Source organism: Boleophthalmus pectinirostris, unplaced genomic scaffold, assembly GCF_026225935.1.
Source record: "Boleophthalmus pectinirostris isolate CB_2022bp ecotype Guang Dong unplaced genomic scaffold, ASM2622593v1 HiC_scaffold_469, whole genome shotgun sequence".
NCBI classification, from domain to species: Eukaryota; Metazoa; Chordata; class Actinopteri; order Gobiiformes; family Gobiidae; genus Boleophthalmus; species Boleophthalmus pectinirostris.
In genome coordinates this window covers 34,240-50,000 of record NW_026571385.1, presented here as the reverse complement: position 1 = coordinate 50,000, position 15,761 = coordinate 34,240, and the positions used below count along the sequence as shown (strand labels likewise).

Here is a 15,761-nt window from a genome sequence, read left to right as displayed (position 1 = left end):
GCGATTGACGACCGAAAGCGCTAGGAAGCGGCCCCTTAACTGCTTTACTTAACGCTCTCACAAATACTTTGTAGTTTTAGGACGTGGAGAAGGAGAAGAACCAAACAGAGGTCTTCAGTCGAAATGCTTTTCTAAGTGCTTCTTGGCGCATCGTGCCGCGGCAGAGTGGAGAAACATGGCAGATGGTGACATGCGCCAGTTCGCAATGTGGCGGATTGTACAGACCTGAGACACAGACTGGTTATGCGGACTAGATCGAAGATTCATACCTGTATCTCATAAGTAGATGTTTACTTGGAATCAATTACGAGGGTCCACTCAGGATGAAGGCAACTGTTTTTTAAGTACTTTCTTTTTAGCTAATACACCAGACATTTCATTTTAACACATTGCTAGTATCCGCTCTGCTCCATCCATACCACACTGTGGGTTTTCATATTTTTTTTCGTGGAATTTAAAGTTAAGTTACTGGCGGACAGACCAGACATAGAGTTGTTTACAAGTGGAGACTGACTGGGGCACCCCTGAGAAGCTCCTTTGTAACAGTAGCCAGCTAATCCTTGCAAGGCCGTTCTGTACTGTACAAATATCATACTTCTTAGGGTTTTTTTTCTTGCGGGAGAACTAATCATTTTCAAGATCACTTTTGCGTGTATTTTATTATTCATTTAATTCAACTTTGAAAATTTTTCTCTCCTTTCTGTTAGAGGTGGCAGTCGCTGGAACTTTTTCCATTCATTTAATGTGAGCCTAAACCATCCAGATGCGCGTTTCCACAGTCGCTGTTTATTTTATTCAAACAAAGAGACTCTCATACACTCTATATAGGAAGCTTTATGATAGTTACTATTAAGGAGATTATTTGGGTTCCCTAATCTTCAATCTGAGGATTAACCGGAGCGATTGGTGTAGTCAGATTATTACGTCTCTTTTCGTGGACCCATTGTTTACACCCGTCACTAAATCATACTTTTTTATACGCTTTGAAGTTATAGGTACATGTTTTGAGTGGCTTCTACTTTTAAATTAGGAGGAATTGCATTGGGCCGTGATGGAGGAGTCAAACGCGCCCCAGATTGACCCAGATTTTGAGCCCCAAAGTAGACCGCGGTCATGCACGTGGCCGCTGCCCAGACCGGACATCTCTGTTGTAAAAGCCGAAGGCACAGAAGGGAGTGAGTCCGCTACCGGTACCCCGCCAGCCGATGAGGACAAGCCTGAGACGCAACAAGTCACACCCGAATATGAAAAGACCGTGGCAGCAGCAGAGGGTGGGCTCGTACCCAGCGTGGGAGGGGGCGCAGCAACACCCCGAAAAGGGTCATCACGCCGCAACGCGTGGGGAAACCAGAGCTACGCAGATCTGATTAGTCAGGCAATTGAGAACTCACCTGAGAAGAGGCTTACCCTGGCCCAGATCTATGAGTGGATGGTGAAAACAGTGCCTTATTTTAGAGACAAAGGAGACAGCAATAGCTCTGCAGGCTGGAAGGTAATTTATTTATTATTTTATAATTAGTAGAAAACAAAGCTCCCTTATTATTAGTAGTATTAATTTGTCTACGGTTGCAATAAAATGTTTACATGTCTAATATAACTAACTGTTCACTGACTAATGAAATTATTTGTGGAGGACAAGAAAATCTGAGCAAAATCAATTATTAATGTTGCAATAGTTAGTGTATTATTTATTATTCTATTTGTTTTGTATTTACCTCTTGTCCTTTTTTCTTTCATTAACAGAATTCAATCCGCCATAATTTATCACTCCACAACAAGTTTTTGAGAGTGCACAATGAGTCAACTGGAAAAAGTTCGTGGTGGATGCTCAACCCAGAAGGAGGTAAAACTGGGAAAGCTCCTCGGCGCAGAGCAGCATCCATGGACAACAGCAGCAAGCTTCTGAAGAGCCGCATGCGTGCAAAGCAAACCAAGAAGCAGGCAGTTGCCGCAGGCTTGTCTAGTTCTGGGGCAACACTGCAGACAGAGGGTAATGGAGCCTCAGCACGATCTGACAGTCCAAACTCCTCCCAACAGTTTTCCAAATGGGGAGTGAACAGCAATAGCCCATCATCCCGGGGCAGTCTGGATGATCCAGACATGTGGACCACCTTCAGACCCCGCACCAGCTCTAATGCCAGCACACTGAGTGGCCGCTTGTCCCCCATCGCACCGGGACAGGAAGAGGATGATAACCTGCCTGATGACAGCCTTTTGGGGCGATATGCCACCCCGACTCTTACAGAGACCTTAATGGAGGAGTTGGACTTGATTGATGGCCTTACTTTGATGAGCGCTCAGGGAGGAGCCAGTCCCAGCACTGCTCCCCCTGCACCCCCCACACCTCTGCCCTCTGCCTCTACTCTGTTGCCCCGGGGGTCCAGCTTCTCCTCATTTCATCAGCGGCAGTCCTCCAGCCTCTCACAGGCAACTCCTCACAGCAATACCTCAGTTGCAGTTTCCCAGTGTGGCCCCAGCAGCAAAGAGCCCTCATTCAGCAACTCTCTGTTCAATCCCTTGTCCAACTCCATGTCCAACTCTATGTCCAGCTCCATGTCCAGCTCCTCCCGAGGCAGTAATCACTACAGTGGCCATGTCCCATCAAGTCTGGAGGCACTGCTAACATCAGACTCTCCCCCACCCACTGAGGTCCTCCTCTCTCAAGTGGATCCTCTGATGCAGAATCCTGGGGGTGTGGGACTGATGGGTCTTGGTTCTTCTATGGTGGGGGTCCGGAACAAAGCCTCACTTGGGCCGTTGTTGATGGGAAAGGGTTTAGAGCCCAACACTGTGGCTCCCATGGCCCTTCAGATGCAGTCACAAACACATCACCTTCACCAACAACAGCAACACCACCATCCTGCTATAGGACTAAACATGGCTATGCTCTCAGGCCTGTCCCCAGATACACCCCACCACTCAGGCCCTAAAGCACAACATAGTGGCGTATCTGCAGTGGGTTCTCATCACCAGGGGGCTGTCCCTTCAGCTAATCCCAACATGGGCCTACAGGGAATGGGACAGTTTGGTGCACCTTCCTGCTTCCAGACCACACCTGATCGACTGCCAACAGACTTGGACATTGACATGTTCACTGAAAACCTGGATTGTGATGTGGACTACATCATCAACACTGACCTCATGGATGGCATTGACTTCAACTTTGATCCCATTCTCCCAGACACCCAAGGCTACACAGGGCCTGCCTCCACACAGGGCTCCTCCCACAACTGGGTGCCCAGCTAAGTCTTCATCAGGTTGCACCTACAAGCCAGGTACATAAGTACTATTTTAGTAGGACAATTGCGGTATTCTATTGTTAATTTACTTCAGGTACAATAAATATTTCTTTATTGTTTTGCAGGTAATGATCTTCATTTATAATGTCTTATAATGACAAAATGAATGGTGCGTTGATCATTCCCACTGGCTGAAGATATCTTCTGACAAAGTCTGACCTCACAATTGCCATGTGCCAAGACAAGCAGAAGACAGGGAGAAGTCCCAAGCTACTCTGCATAATATCTTATTACCTGGATTGGCACCTGGACATCTCTTCTGTGTAATCTATTCTGCATTTTGTCTAAAGTAGACAAAGGCAAATTGACTCCTTGTTTTGGGGGGTTTAGGCAATTCCGTGGTATTGAACCCTAAAAGCTTTACAGAAGAAATGGTACCTCTGGATCCTTGGTTGTATGTGGCATGGAAGCGGCTTGTCTTCTGTTAAGTTGAACTATTGATCAAAAGCAGAATGACCACAATGCTTCACTTCCTTTGTCCAAAGATATTTCATAGATGTCACAAGTGAAGACCATGGTGGTCCACAAACTGAGGCATTTACCTGCAATATAGCAGTGGCTACAAATCTCTGTCCACATGGATTTTGATGTGTGATTTGATTTTCATTCTGATGATAAGGTTTAAAGTAGCACATTTAAAGGTCCTGTATTATGTTAAACAGACTTTCTAAGCATTTGGCACTCACCGTAACCGTTTAGGTTGTCACTGAGCGCTTCAAAAGCTCTAGTCCACTGGTAATAATAATAATAATAATTATAGTAATAATCGTCTAGTCTATGTAATCCGGTGTAAACTGTGTAAGTGCTCCTGTGTTTTGCCTTCACACACCTTGTTGACTTGTTTTGATAGTCTCAGTGTTGAAAGATGACCATTGTTTTTTATCTCATGTAGCCCCCCCTTAGGCCAAAAAACATGAAATGAAATAGCCATGTGTCCAAATGTGTCCAAAAGCCTGAATAACATGTAATAGAGGACCCTTAATGTTGACAATGGTATGTATTTGCAGAAATTTTTGCTACAATCCAGTGTGTTAAAATGGGTGGGTCAGTCAGAGGAAGTCTGAAGTCCTTAAGGGGCTGTTCAACCAACAAAATGAAGTAAAGTGATTTCTGAATTACAAAATGGGGCATTTTTAGGTACAATTATTTAACTATGGTATGGGTGATAAGTTGGCCAAGTATTATGTTGTCTGAGACAGCAGTCCAGCTTCTTTGTCAAATGTTCTACCTAATATTTTATACTTTTCAAAGAGTCTGTGCATTTTCAAAGCACTTAGGTTCCCTGCTTCACAGGGTCCCCACATCCAGGTTAAACCATTTCACAAGAGTCTAAATCCTGTATGCATGTTATGTACACATTGCACATGTGCTCAAAATGTCTTTCTATGCAGATTTATCAGGAGAACATGGTAAAATCCTGAAGGATCCTGATATTAGTGGAGCAGGGATGCTGCATGATACAATATCCTTACATTTTGATTATTGAATACTAACGTTCAAGAAATTTATAGTATGCGACAAAAAGAATATATTTGATTATAGTTTTAATATACAATTTAGATGGAGCTCATAAACGAGATATTAGAAAATATAAATATATTACTAATGACATGTTTTTTACATTCTATACAACATTTTAACAGTAATTTTCTATACTTTTATTTTTGTAAAGGATGAGATGCATGTAGATTTTTACATAACCAAAGGAACACTACTGTATTTGCATGGCAATTAGGGAGTGCTTCAGCCTGTCACAACAAACGAAGAATAATACAATTGTGAATCAAAACATGACTGTTATAATTCCCCAGCTGTGCTTCTGAACTCTCTTTTTCTTACACCAAGAAACTCTAGAAAAGAGCCTTAAACGGTAAAACTTAATCTCAAAAGAAGCTGAGGTGCCTTTAATGGTCACCTCAAGAGGCAGGAAATCTGGTCATATTAGAAATGATTAAATATTTATTGTTTTATTTTCAGTCAAGGCTGACTGGGAGTCTCAGCTCTCAATTTTCCTTAAAAGTGTTGTTGGGAAACTGTCCCTGCTCTGTACATTGCTTGTTTTTTTTGTTTTGTTTTGTTTTGTTTTATCTCTTGACTGCCAATGTTTGAACACTATAGCATGTAAACTCTGTAATAGATTTAATTTTGCCCTCTTCTCCTTTAAAACATGTTTTTTTGTTTGTAATTTTCTCAAAGGATCATGCCCTTCCCTGGAGGTATGCTTTGTTTTACTGTAGCTTTGTGAATACGTTTTGTTTAAAGCACTCTTCTTTTTCACTGATTTTATTACTGGTGCTAGGGCTGTCTCAGAGTACACCATGATGCAATGGGTATTTTATTTACCAAGGTTACCAAGAGTTACCGGCCTAAGCACAAAATGTAATTTGATGTGAATTCAGAAATTAGCAAACAATCATTAGTTCCTTTTTATCTTTTCATTATTTTTCCTTTTATAGATATATATCAAATATTTCTCCAAAGTAATGGTATAACTAAAAGTTAAAACAGCTTAAAGTGCATGGATTTTTTTATTAGGACATTTTAGAAAAATGTGCAATTGATTGTTTAGAAAACATTTGCAGAAAAATGCCTATCTACTGCATAAAATCAGGCAAGTGTAATGTTTTATATATTTTTTCCCTTTTAAAGTAGATTATGTTAACCCCTATGTGTAATACATATAATGAATAATAGCCCCTTTTGACAGCATTTTAATCATGTGGAAGGGTTTCTCATTTTCTTACCCATGGGTGGGTGGGGCTTAATGTGCAGAAGCCAATAAGGTTCATGACTTTGTTTATAGTTTTTCTTTCTCCTCCTGCCTGACCAGATGTTTTTAATTTTTACAAAATATAAAGTCAGTCGGAAATAACAGCAGACATTAATTCAATAAACTCAATAAACCAAACTTGTTCTGTTTGTGCTTAATAGTCTTTGGCTTCACTGATAAAAACAAGTAATTTTTCCAAGTTGATGAAATAATATCAAACATAATACACATAATTTTTCTAATTTTGGTCAGTGGTTCCACACCAAACGGTTTGGTTTGCATTTGATTTGCATTTTTAATTTTGTAAATCTTAATTTAATTTAAACAACGTATGCGATCTTATTTGCTACATTACATACAGCATTAACGACTAAAATAAACTCCATTTGAAACAAAAAACAAGACAACTACTTTAGAATATCTTTATAGAAAAAACATAACTTCTTCACATTTTCAAGTGTTTTACAATTGTCTTCTGAGCGATCTTCATTTTTCATTATTTATGTTTTTTGTAAAGATGAACACTTACATCCACGTGTGTCCAAGGCTCTTGAATTTTAAAGCATATTTGTACACAGCTGGTACTGGTGCTGACATTGCTGAAACTTTCCAATGGAAGTGATTCTGTTATAGGCCCAAAATTAGTAATAATTTTTGTTTCAGAAACACCCCAATTTTGACCTGAAGGCACTGGGATTTATCACATTTATTGATATGTATCTACATCTGGTCTTCTAATGTCTTAACAGCTGTTCACACAGTCAGGGCTTGCCAGGCGGCAGGCCAACAAACAGAGGTCCTAGTGTCACATGCAAAAAAACAAAAACGTATAAAAGACACATTGCACTTTTTGTTTTTAACTGATAACAGTATGCTTTCATTTGGAAAATCTAATTTACAAATGATTCTCAACAATCAATCACTTGACCATTTTATTCTGTCCTATGCAACTGCTAGGAGTAACAGAACAAAAGTCTTGTTCTGACTTTTGACTTAGTACGTTGGCCTTTTCTAATAACTGGACCATTACTATGATTTTTTGTTTGTTTTTTCCCCCCCCCCAAAAAAAATAAAAAATTGGCTTCAGATCAGTCAGATGTTCAATTAATTTTTTTGCATTGGAGTGTGTCAAACCTTCAACGCAAGTTTGTTTTTAATATAAATATATAAAGTTAAAAAGTGCATTTTAATAAAAGTAACTAAAGTGATGTCATAAGTTCTGCTCAGAATTATTACAATGTCTTGGTAAATCAGGTTAAATCTATGTCTTTGACAATAGTCCAATACATGTCCCAGTCCCTCACCAAAATATGGACGAGGATTGTCGAAAACTAACTCACCTCTACTCTCGTTGACATTCAAATTATAGAAAAAGATATTTCAGACTAAAACATCAGTAATAGTCATTTAAAAAGGACTCTTGGCCATTGCTACATGAAAAAAAAATTAAAAATAAAATAGAGCTAGTTAGAATTGCACATTTGATCATGTCCAGATGTCTGACAACACAACAGTTATTAGCAGACGGTTGTGGCACACTACAGTTTAACATTCATGAAGCCATGTCTCCCCAAAAGTGCTGCTGTCGTCCCATGTGGGCCCAAGTGTGCTGGGTGGGCATCCGTACCACTGGAGAGGAGACTTGTCCCCCTCATAGGATCATGTACTGCGTGATGGCCCGCAGGCTGTACAGGAGCTCCGCCTGGAGCCGCGCCTCCATGATTAATAGATTCACGTGTATCTGAGCGACAGAAACAAAAAGTCATTTTCAGAAGATGTGACACACTCAGCTGGGGGCAAAAGCCTGCATGTGTATCGTAGACTGTATATAGAGTATCTGAGCATTTAAATGAGTGTTTAAACTCCAGGAAGCCATTTATTTATACACTTAATATCCATTAAACATATGCTGCCACATTTAAGACTACTGGCCTGTAGAACAATGTTTCGGCATATGAAACCTGAATTTTAAAAAAAATGCAGCAATACTTGTCATTGAGTTGAGTTTAGGTGACTCTGATTTGCAGAATATCCATTATGAATGATCTTAATAATGTCTTCTAAACCGCAAAGCTAACTCAGTGCAACAGTAAGCTTTTTGTGAATATGCTGTAGTACACATGTTTGTCCAGAAGGTGGCACTAAGCATCCTGCAAATGCCTTCCACGCCTCAGAGTGGCTTCATTCCCCCTAACTTTTGGTTGTTTCAGGACCATGCTTAAAAGCAGCACTTAAAAGAGTGCTGATTCAGAAAATGAAGACTGTTAATAAGAAATAAGATTATAACAAACAGAATTGTAAAAACTATTGCTGTATAAAAGGTATGATGTAATGTAATAGCAGTAAAAGTTTAAGATTCATAATTTAATTTCCTTTTAAAAGAAATGTTTGTAAAACTCTCAAGTTTCCACATATCATACTCTCCTTTGTGAGACTAATACGTTTTCGTACCCGTTCTGGAGGTTTTAGTGAGGTCCAACTGAGCAGGCACACTGAGGTCTTGGTGGTGTCCGGAAAACAAGCCACTGCTTTGATGTAGAACTTGAAGTCTCTCTCCAAAAGATGGTTCACCTCTCCATAATCATAATCATCATACCTTCAACCACAAATGTACACAAAAGGTTTACTGGATAAAAGACCAAAACTGTATTCAGCCTCTTGAGGTTACACTCACCGTATTCCTAATACACAATGTGTGTAATTCCAGATTGCCCTTCTCAGGTCATGACTGAGCAAAGAGGGGAGAGTGGCCACACTTCGAAATCGATCATCCAGAAGGTGTCCAATGTCTGAATACAACCGATTAACCAATGAGAAGCCATGGTCCTCCCATGAATAGTCCTGCAAAACCAGGAAACAGAACACATTTCAATTAAATAAAGTCATTTGAGTTAGAGGACAACTTTATATGAAAGATGACTTCAAACATGTTATCATGTAAAGAGTTTGGACCTGAACTCTGAAGACTTGAAAGTGGTCGTCGTCTCGCCAGGCAAACTCCTGATAGCAGAAGTCAGGGTCTGTGATAAAACGGGATGAGTCTGTGAAGCAGATCACCTCATCTTCTTCTTCCAGGTCTAACAGAAGATAAAGTAAGTGTCAAAAAGTTTAGTCTATGAAGGTCATTCACTCAGTGTACATAATGTGAGTAATGCTCTATCTGTTTGAGTCCAGTTCTGAGCCAATGTTTTTACTCACCAGTTTGATGGAGAGCTTGTGTTTGCATCAGCCGCTCCTCTCTCTTCTCACACTCCTCCTGAGACTTCTGAATCCTCTCCTTTAAACCTGTCATGTCACTGCTGGAGTCTAGAGACTAAGAAGAGGCAAAATACTGTTTAAATTACCAGTTGTTACACATTGTTACTAGTATATACTAGGTTATAAAATTTAATAGTTAGACACATGAGTTGAAGAAGGCTCTCGTTACCCTCCGGTGTGTTATGAGGTCAGGGGGCGGGGTCACAGACGGAGGCACATTGGTGTTGCCGTTCGCAGCATCAAAAGAGCAGTACTTTGGCGATGTACCGCTGGGAGATTTGGAGAATGAGGCACAGTTTGACTCGGCGTCAGACCCGAACACAAAGCAACAAAGTGAATGACAATGGGCCAGGATCACCACAGCCTGCACCAGCTCAGCCAGAGACCAGCACTGCTCACCGGACTTCAGCAGTGCCTGGACAACAGAGAGGATTACAGGGCAAAATTTTTTTCAAAAGTACTTTCATTTGGGACAACAGTCTCAGACATGTACCTGGATGTGTGCACAGGATGTAAGCCATGGTTGGTGCGCCAGGACTTTGTTGATCTGGTCCAGAAGGCGCAGCCGAGCTGGAGCAGCCTGTAGGTCGTGCAGCCACAGAGGGTCCCCTCCGACCTTCAGGAACTGGGCTGAGTGCAGGTGCACCAGGTAGTTACAGTGATGTCGAGCTGCTGCCTAAATTAGAGACACACAAGGTAAGTACAAACATGTATAGCCATGAAACTAAACTAGTTCTTCATGTTCTATTCACGGACCATGATGGCGATGTAATGTCGGTAGGGCAGAGGCAGTGGGCCGTCCATGTGCAGGATGTAGTGCTGTGTACGCAAGAAGCTCTCCAGATACTGAGGGTGAGCGGCCATCTGCTGAGCCACAGTGTCCACGCTGCCCCTATTGGCCAGCTTCATGAACAGCAGCGTCACCCGCTCCTTCTCACCATTTACCATCACCTGTAAACAATCACACCATACTACTACATACTCTGACACTAAGGGGCACACACAATTGCAACTAAAATATGCATGCACTGCTCTTGCAACTTATGCAACGGCATGAGAACAGATGAAAAAATGGCATAAACATGTAGAGGTCTTGAAGACAGAGGCTTTGCAGCAGCCGTAAGCATTTAACACTGTTGCCCAAAAAAATACAACCCCCCCCCCAAAAATAAAACAAAAAAATTTTGGACAATATTTTTTTCCTGAGAGCCTTATAAAATTCCAGGCATGAGGCGGAGGGCCGGACCAATGTGATCATTGGTGTAACAAATGCTCATAAGCACATTTCTGTAAAACATCACTTACTGTGATCTATCATGATTTTACAATAATTGTTCTTGCAGGAGGCCGATTTAAAACAGGTCAAGGTCACAAAAATGCCCAGGCCCAGGCATTAATTGAACATATTTACTGATTAAAGTTTTTCATTAACCAGAACTAGGACTGGGTAATATGACAACAAAAATCATATAATATGTTTCTTCATATTGATAGATTTACATTTTCAATCCAATTACTTAGAAAATAAATAAAACACGTACATACAAAACATAGACTTGTAGTATCATTTACAAAAATATTCTCAAATTTCTTCTTCTTCTTCTCCAAAGTCTGAACTCTGCTCTAAATCACTTTTTTTTTTTTACCTTCTTTAACCTCTTGATTAAAAAGACACAAGCATATCATGGACAAAAAGAAATGTCCTCAGTAGTAGTACTTATACCATTTTTTAAAAGGGTAATGTCTGAGTAATGTACAACTGTACTGTACTTATGTCACAGTTTATGCCCCTACAGCCTACGGCAATCAAGAGCTCCCCCTGATCTGGGTTTGGGCTCCACCTCTTGACCTAAATACAGTCCATTCAAATCCACCAGTAATGCCTACTTCAGTCAGTGTGTCACAAATCACTCTTAAACAAAACAAACCTTAGAGACTCACAGAGAGGGAAAAGACATTAGCATGTAGAGCAAGATGTACACAAGCAATGACCCCAGTTGTGCGTCGACCCACTTAGGATAAAGTGAAAGACATGTAAAACACAGGTGTCTGCCAATCACACTCAGTCCTACTGCTGCAAAGACAAGTACATAACAATCTAGGGCACTATAGCATCAAGCTCCAACTTGCTACAGAAGGAAAAGATATCAGTCCTATGCAATATCTGATAATTTAGGTTAGATTAAATAATAAAACAAATTAATAATTAAATAGATAAACAATAATAAAAACGAAACACATTTGTATGAGATATTATTGATTTTCCAGGTAGGTTTCAAAATGTGGCATGAAATGTTTCCATATTACATTTATTCCATTACAGGTGTTTTATTGCTTAAACATACCTTGAAGAACTGATTTGATCTGCAACTTGGCCTAGTTGTGTCAGCTGTTTGTCTCTACAGTGCTATTAGGCCTGTCACGATAATTACTATATCGACTCATCGTTCAATATATGAAAGCTGTAATTTGGGGTGGGTTAATATTTATCATGCATCCATTTTCTTTGCACTGCAGAGAACATTTTTTATATTTTTGGGTGTTTAATTCTGCTATTTATTTATTGCAGCCCATGATTTGTTAACAATATTGTACATCTAGAATAGTTTTTGTGGTTTAAATCTGCTCTTGGGTTATTTTGTCAGTGACATAAATTAATGTAAGTGTTTTTGTTTATTGTCTGTATTTACTTCAGCAGTAAATTGCACTTCAAAATTAGTTATTGTGACAGGCTTAAGTGCTAGATCTTTTTAATGCTATACTCTGGAACATTTTGGGCAAAGCAGTAACATCTCCCTTGAGACAAGCAGTTGGCACACCGTCCAGTAGAAAGGTTACATAGTGCACCTTTAAATTATTATTACATTTGGGTGCGGAGATATCACAGAATAACAGTATCCTTCTGGATCAACTTTATCAGGGCAATGCAAGAGTTTGTGCCAGCAGTGTGGAAACTGTGAAAACTGCAACAGAAACCATCCAAACTCAAACAGGAACTACAGTTTATCCTACATCAGGAAATGACACACCAATATCTGTTCAGAGTGGTTAGTTTTTCAAGATAAATAAATGACTGAACGAATAAATAAATAGCCAGCAAATAGCCAGCTCAAAATTACTCAATAACATGTAATCGTCAATGATATGCCTCAGATTTTTAAAAGCTCTACAGCCAATTGTATAGCAGTAAAAGCATGTGGTTTGGAGCAGATTTAAGACTTTGAAGAAGAAAATTTGACACATGTTGGGTTAAATGGAGTTAATATGACTGACTGTGATTGAGGAGCAGGACAACATCTCAGCCTCCTTCCCTTCTCTGGGGAACCACAGCTCAACCACTGCTGCATATGTGACCAACAGTTTGTCTCTGCTATCTCGACCCCATCCTCCCACCTCATCCTGTATCGGCTCTCTACCCAGCCATCTCCACTTCATCCTATCTTTATATCATCCATCAATAAATATCTTCATTGCATATATCTAATATATGTAGGTAATGTAAACAAAATAAAGCCCAAATAAACTTAAACAATTGCTGTGGCATGTGTGTCTAGTGAAATGGCATTTGCTTTAACAAATGTACCTATCCAATTATGAAATATTGTAATTTACTGGCTAAAACATAAAATGTCTTATGTCTGCCCTTATATTGATACTGACCAAAGGAACAATATAGGATGTTCTGAAAACAGACAGCTTCAAAGAACATTAGTTTACAGTCACTTTCTATATTGCTCTGTGCGTCCGCCCACCTGATAAACACAAGCTCAAGAAAAGAAAAAGCCGGTAACACAGTGTGGGCGGATGTACACTGCAAAGTAAAGACATAATTTCAGCAGTAACAGTATGTGGAGCTACAATTAATACAGTCATTTTATTTGAGTGTAAAGGTATGGGCTTCAGATTGTCAATAACAAGTGTTGTATATTCAAAAGCTAGAATTCAAATGACCAACAAGAAGTGGTAAAGCACTCATTTACCGGTGCACATGATCTGCAGGGACACTAGTTAGTTGTTAGAATAGTTGTTTATGATCAGTAGAGAAACAGAGAAAACAAAACAAAAATGTGACGTAAGAGCGGGGAGGAAAGGTACAGACAGACAAAGACAGCCATTGACAACTGGTTGACTTACAACACAGCAGCAGCATAGGAGCTTCCAGAGAGCAAGACTAAAAAAGAGTCCATTTGAGGGGTGCTGTGTTCATGTGCACGTAGAGTGGAGAGAGGAGGGGGACATTCAAGCTGGGATAGGGTCTATCCTTATCATATGCCACACCCCCATCTCTCACCAAACAACCCACTGGACATAAACAAGCAGCACTCGGATTTTGGCTCCCTGTAACCTGAACTCTGTGAGCTGTGCAAAACAAACCAGCAACCCAAAGAGTTTTGGTGAGGAGCAAGGAAAGAGCAGGATGGGTGTTGTTGCCTGGGTAGGACTTGTGCGCATAGAGCAATACAAACAAGTATGCAGGTTACAAAACAAAAAGGAAAGACCCACATAAAGTTAGATGCAAACAGCATTAGATCCAGTGGAAATGTGGCATGCAGGTAGAGCTGTGCATGGGTGAGGTTACACAGAACATGACTGACTAACTAATGAGCATAATCACTTCATGTTATGTACAAAACAAGCCAAGGGCATTTATTGGCAAAGTACAGTGCCTGTATGGCGATAACTACTCAATAGAAACTCTGTAACTACATACATGCGCATTACTTAAAACATAATAACTAAGATACATGTAAAAACACAAATTAAAGACATGATCCTGGTTCTTTGTGTCGTGCTCCAGTTCTATAGACTCGAAATATGCAGCCTATGTTTAAATTGGCGCCCCCTGTCTGCTATAAAATGAAAAGCAGTCACAGAGGAGAAAAACAACTTTGATTGGCAGCCCAATTCAACCAACAAACCAGCTCCCTGTAAGTCACTTGAATGCCTTCTATATGCAGAAATAGTGCTTTTTGACAATACCGTTATTTAAGGTCAGGAGATGTAATGAAGCATCAACTACGTAACAGCCACAAGAGTCGTTCATGTTTCTATTTAATGGTCAGCAATGGTACTGCATTACTTCAGACACCTTTCTCCCAAATCCTGATGATGTCATTGGCAATAACCCTTAGCCCATGTTGTGCATTTTAATAAAAAAAAACTTTTGATTTGTCCATAAAGAGTATTTTCAATTTACAGCTCATTTACTGCTCTTTGCTTATCCAGACCACTGTAATAGTTCATAGAGATTTTGCTGGATAGAAATATCATAAAAAAAACATGTTAAGAGTTGTTGGGTGCTTGTAGATTAAAGTTGGTTTATAAAATATTCAGAAATACTCACAAATTAACAAGATCTGCGTGGTTAAGTATTGTAAAAATGAAACTGCAGTCCCAAAGATTGGTTATAGAGGTGTAAAATACTTAAATAAAACTATTAGCACTCAATGGGTGCTTACTACACTTCGTCCTAAAAATGAAAAAAGAAACCAAAGGTAACTTTTGAGATAAAATTTTAAGTTTACGTAATAACAAGTCAGTAGTATGTCTTTTTTGTATTAAAAAAGTATTTACAAATATAATAAATAAAGTGAAAATATTAAGTTGCAACACCTCTTGTGTTTGTTCGCTGTGAAATAATTCAAATGAATGAAATGGCACTAAGTTAGCTGTTAGCATTAATTGTGAAGAACTTATTTTAGCATTAGCTCCGTAAACCTACCTGTTTTTGTACTCGCTGGCACTGAGCTCTTAAGGGGTACTCCATTTTATTCGTACAGATGATCATTTTTCAGAAAGTGTGCTATTTCATGGAGGCAGCTTTGTACTTTCCTTGGTGACTTCAGGCCAGCGAACAAAGGCAAAAAAAAAAAAAAAAAAAAGACTGCTCACTGCCGCTGCGAGTGAGACGGGCAGCAGCGGAGGTCCGGTCAGAAGCAGCGGAGAAAAGCTTCCCCTGCCTGGGCTGACAGCTCCAGTAACAGTGCGTCCAATCACAGCTCAGGGGCGGAGCTGGAGCCCGAGGTTACATCCAAATGCTAATGAACATCTGCAAACAACAGGCAGAGACCAATGGCAGAACACACACCAACACTGCCTAATGAGTAGATAACAAAAAATTTGTCTACTACAGTGGTGGATGAAGCACTCAGTTTTGTTGCTTAAGTCACATACGGGGACAAAAAGTAAGTAAAAGTATTAAAGTACCTGTTTAAAATGTACTTAAAGACTAAAAACTAAAGGTATTTTGCTGTAAGTGATTCTTAAGTGATCCACTTAGTTTCAAAATTGTTCTAGCTGTTTTTGTGTATTGGGTTTGCTCAAAGTTGGGACAGAAACTCAACTAAAAAATTAAATGTGTTAAAAAGTCTCAGTCATTTCAGCAGGTCCCCAACCATAAAGAAAAGTACTTTTTACTACAGTTTAGATCGGTC

At 39.8% G+C, this 15,761-nt stretch overlaps 2 protein-coding genes across 2 annotated transcripts; one reads left to right on the top strand and one right to left on the bottom strand.

Moving 5' to 3' along the window:
* Window positions 1-6: 6 nt before the first annotated feature.
* Window positions 7-6,207, top strand: foxo4 (forkhead box O4). Its single transcript, XM_020923426.2, has 3 exons — window positions 7-1,492; window positions 1,744-3,275; window positions 3,365-6,207. The coding sequence occupies exons 1-2, from the start codon at window positions 1,052-1,054 to the stop codon at window positions 3,244-3,246; spliced, it is 1,944 nt and encodes a 647-aa protein (XP_020779085.1). The 5' UTR covers window positions 7-1,051; the 3' UTR covers window positions 3,247-3,275; window positions 3,365-6,207.
* Window positions 6,208-6,477: 270 nt separating this feature from the next.
* Window positions 6,478-15,261, bottom strand: sesn4 (sestrin 4). The gene is made up of 9 exons (XM_020923447.2): window positions 15,050-15,261; window positions 10,084-10,278; window positions 9,821-10,003; window positions 9,497-9,742; window positions 9,268-9,382; window positions 9,022-9,146; window positions 8,744-8,910; window positions 8,521-8,665; window positions 6,478-7,810 (listed from the first exon to the last, which is right to left on the bottom strand). Exons 1-9 carry the CDS (start codon window positions 15,113-15,115, stop codon window positions 7,721-7,723), a joined length of 1,332 nt encoding a protein of 443 aa, XP_020779106.1. The 5' UTR covers window positions 15,116-15,261; the 3' UTR covers window positions 6,478-7,720.
* Between the last annotated feature and the right edge of the window lie 500 nt (window positions 15,262-15,761).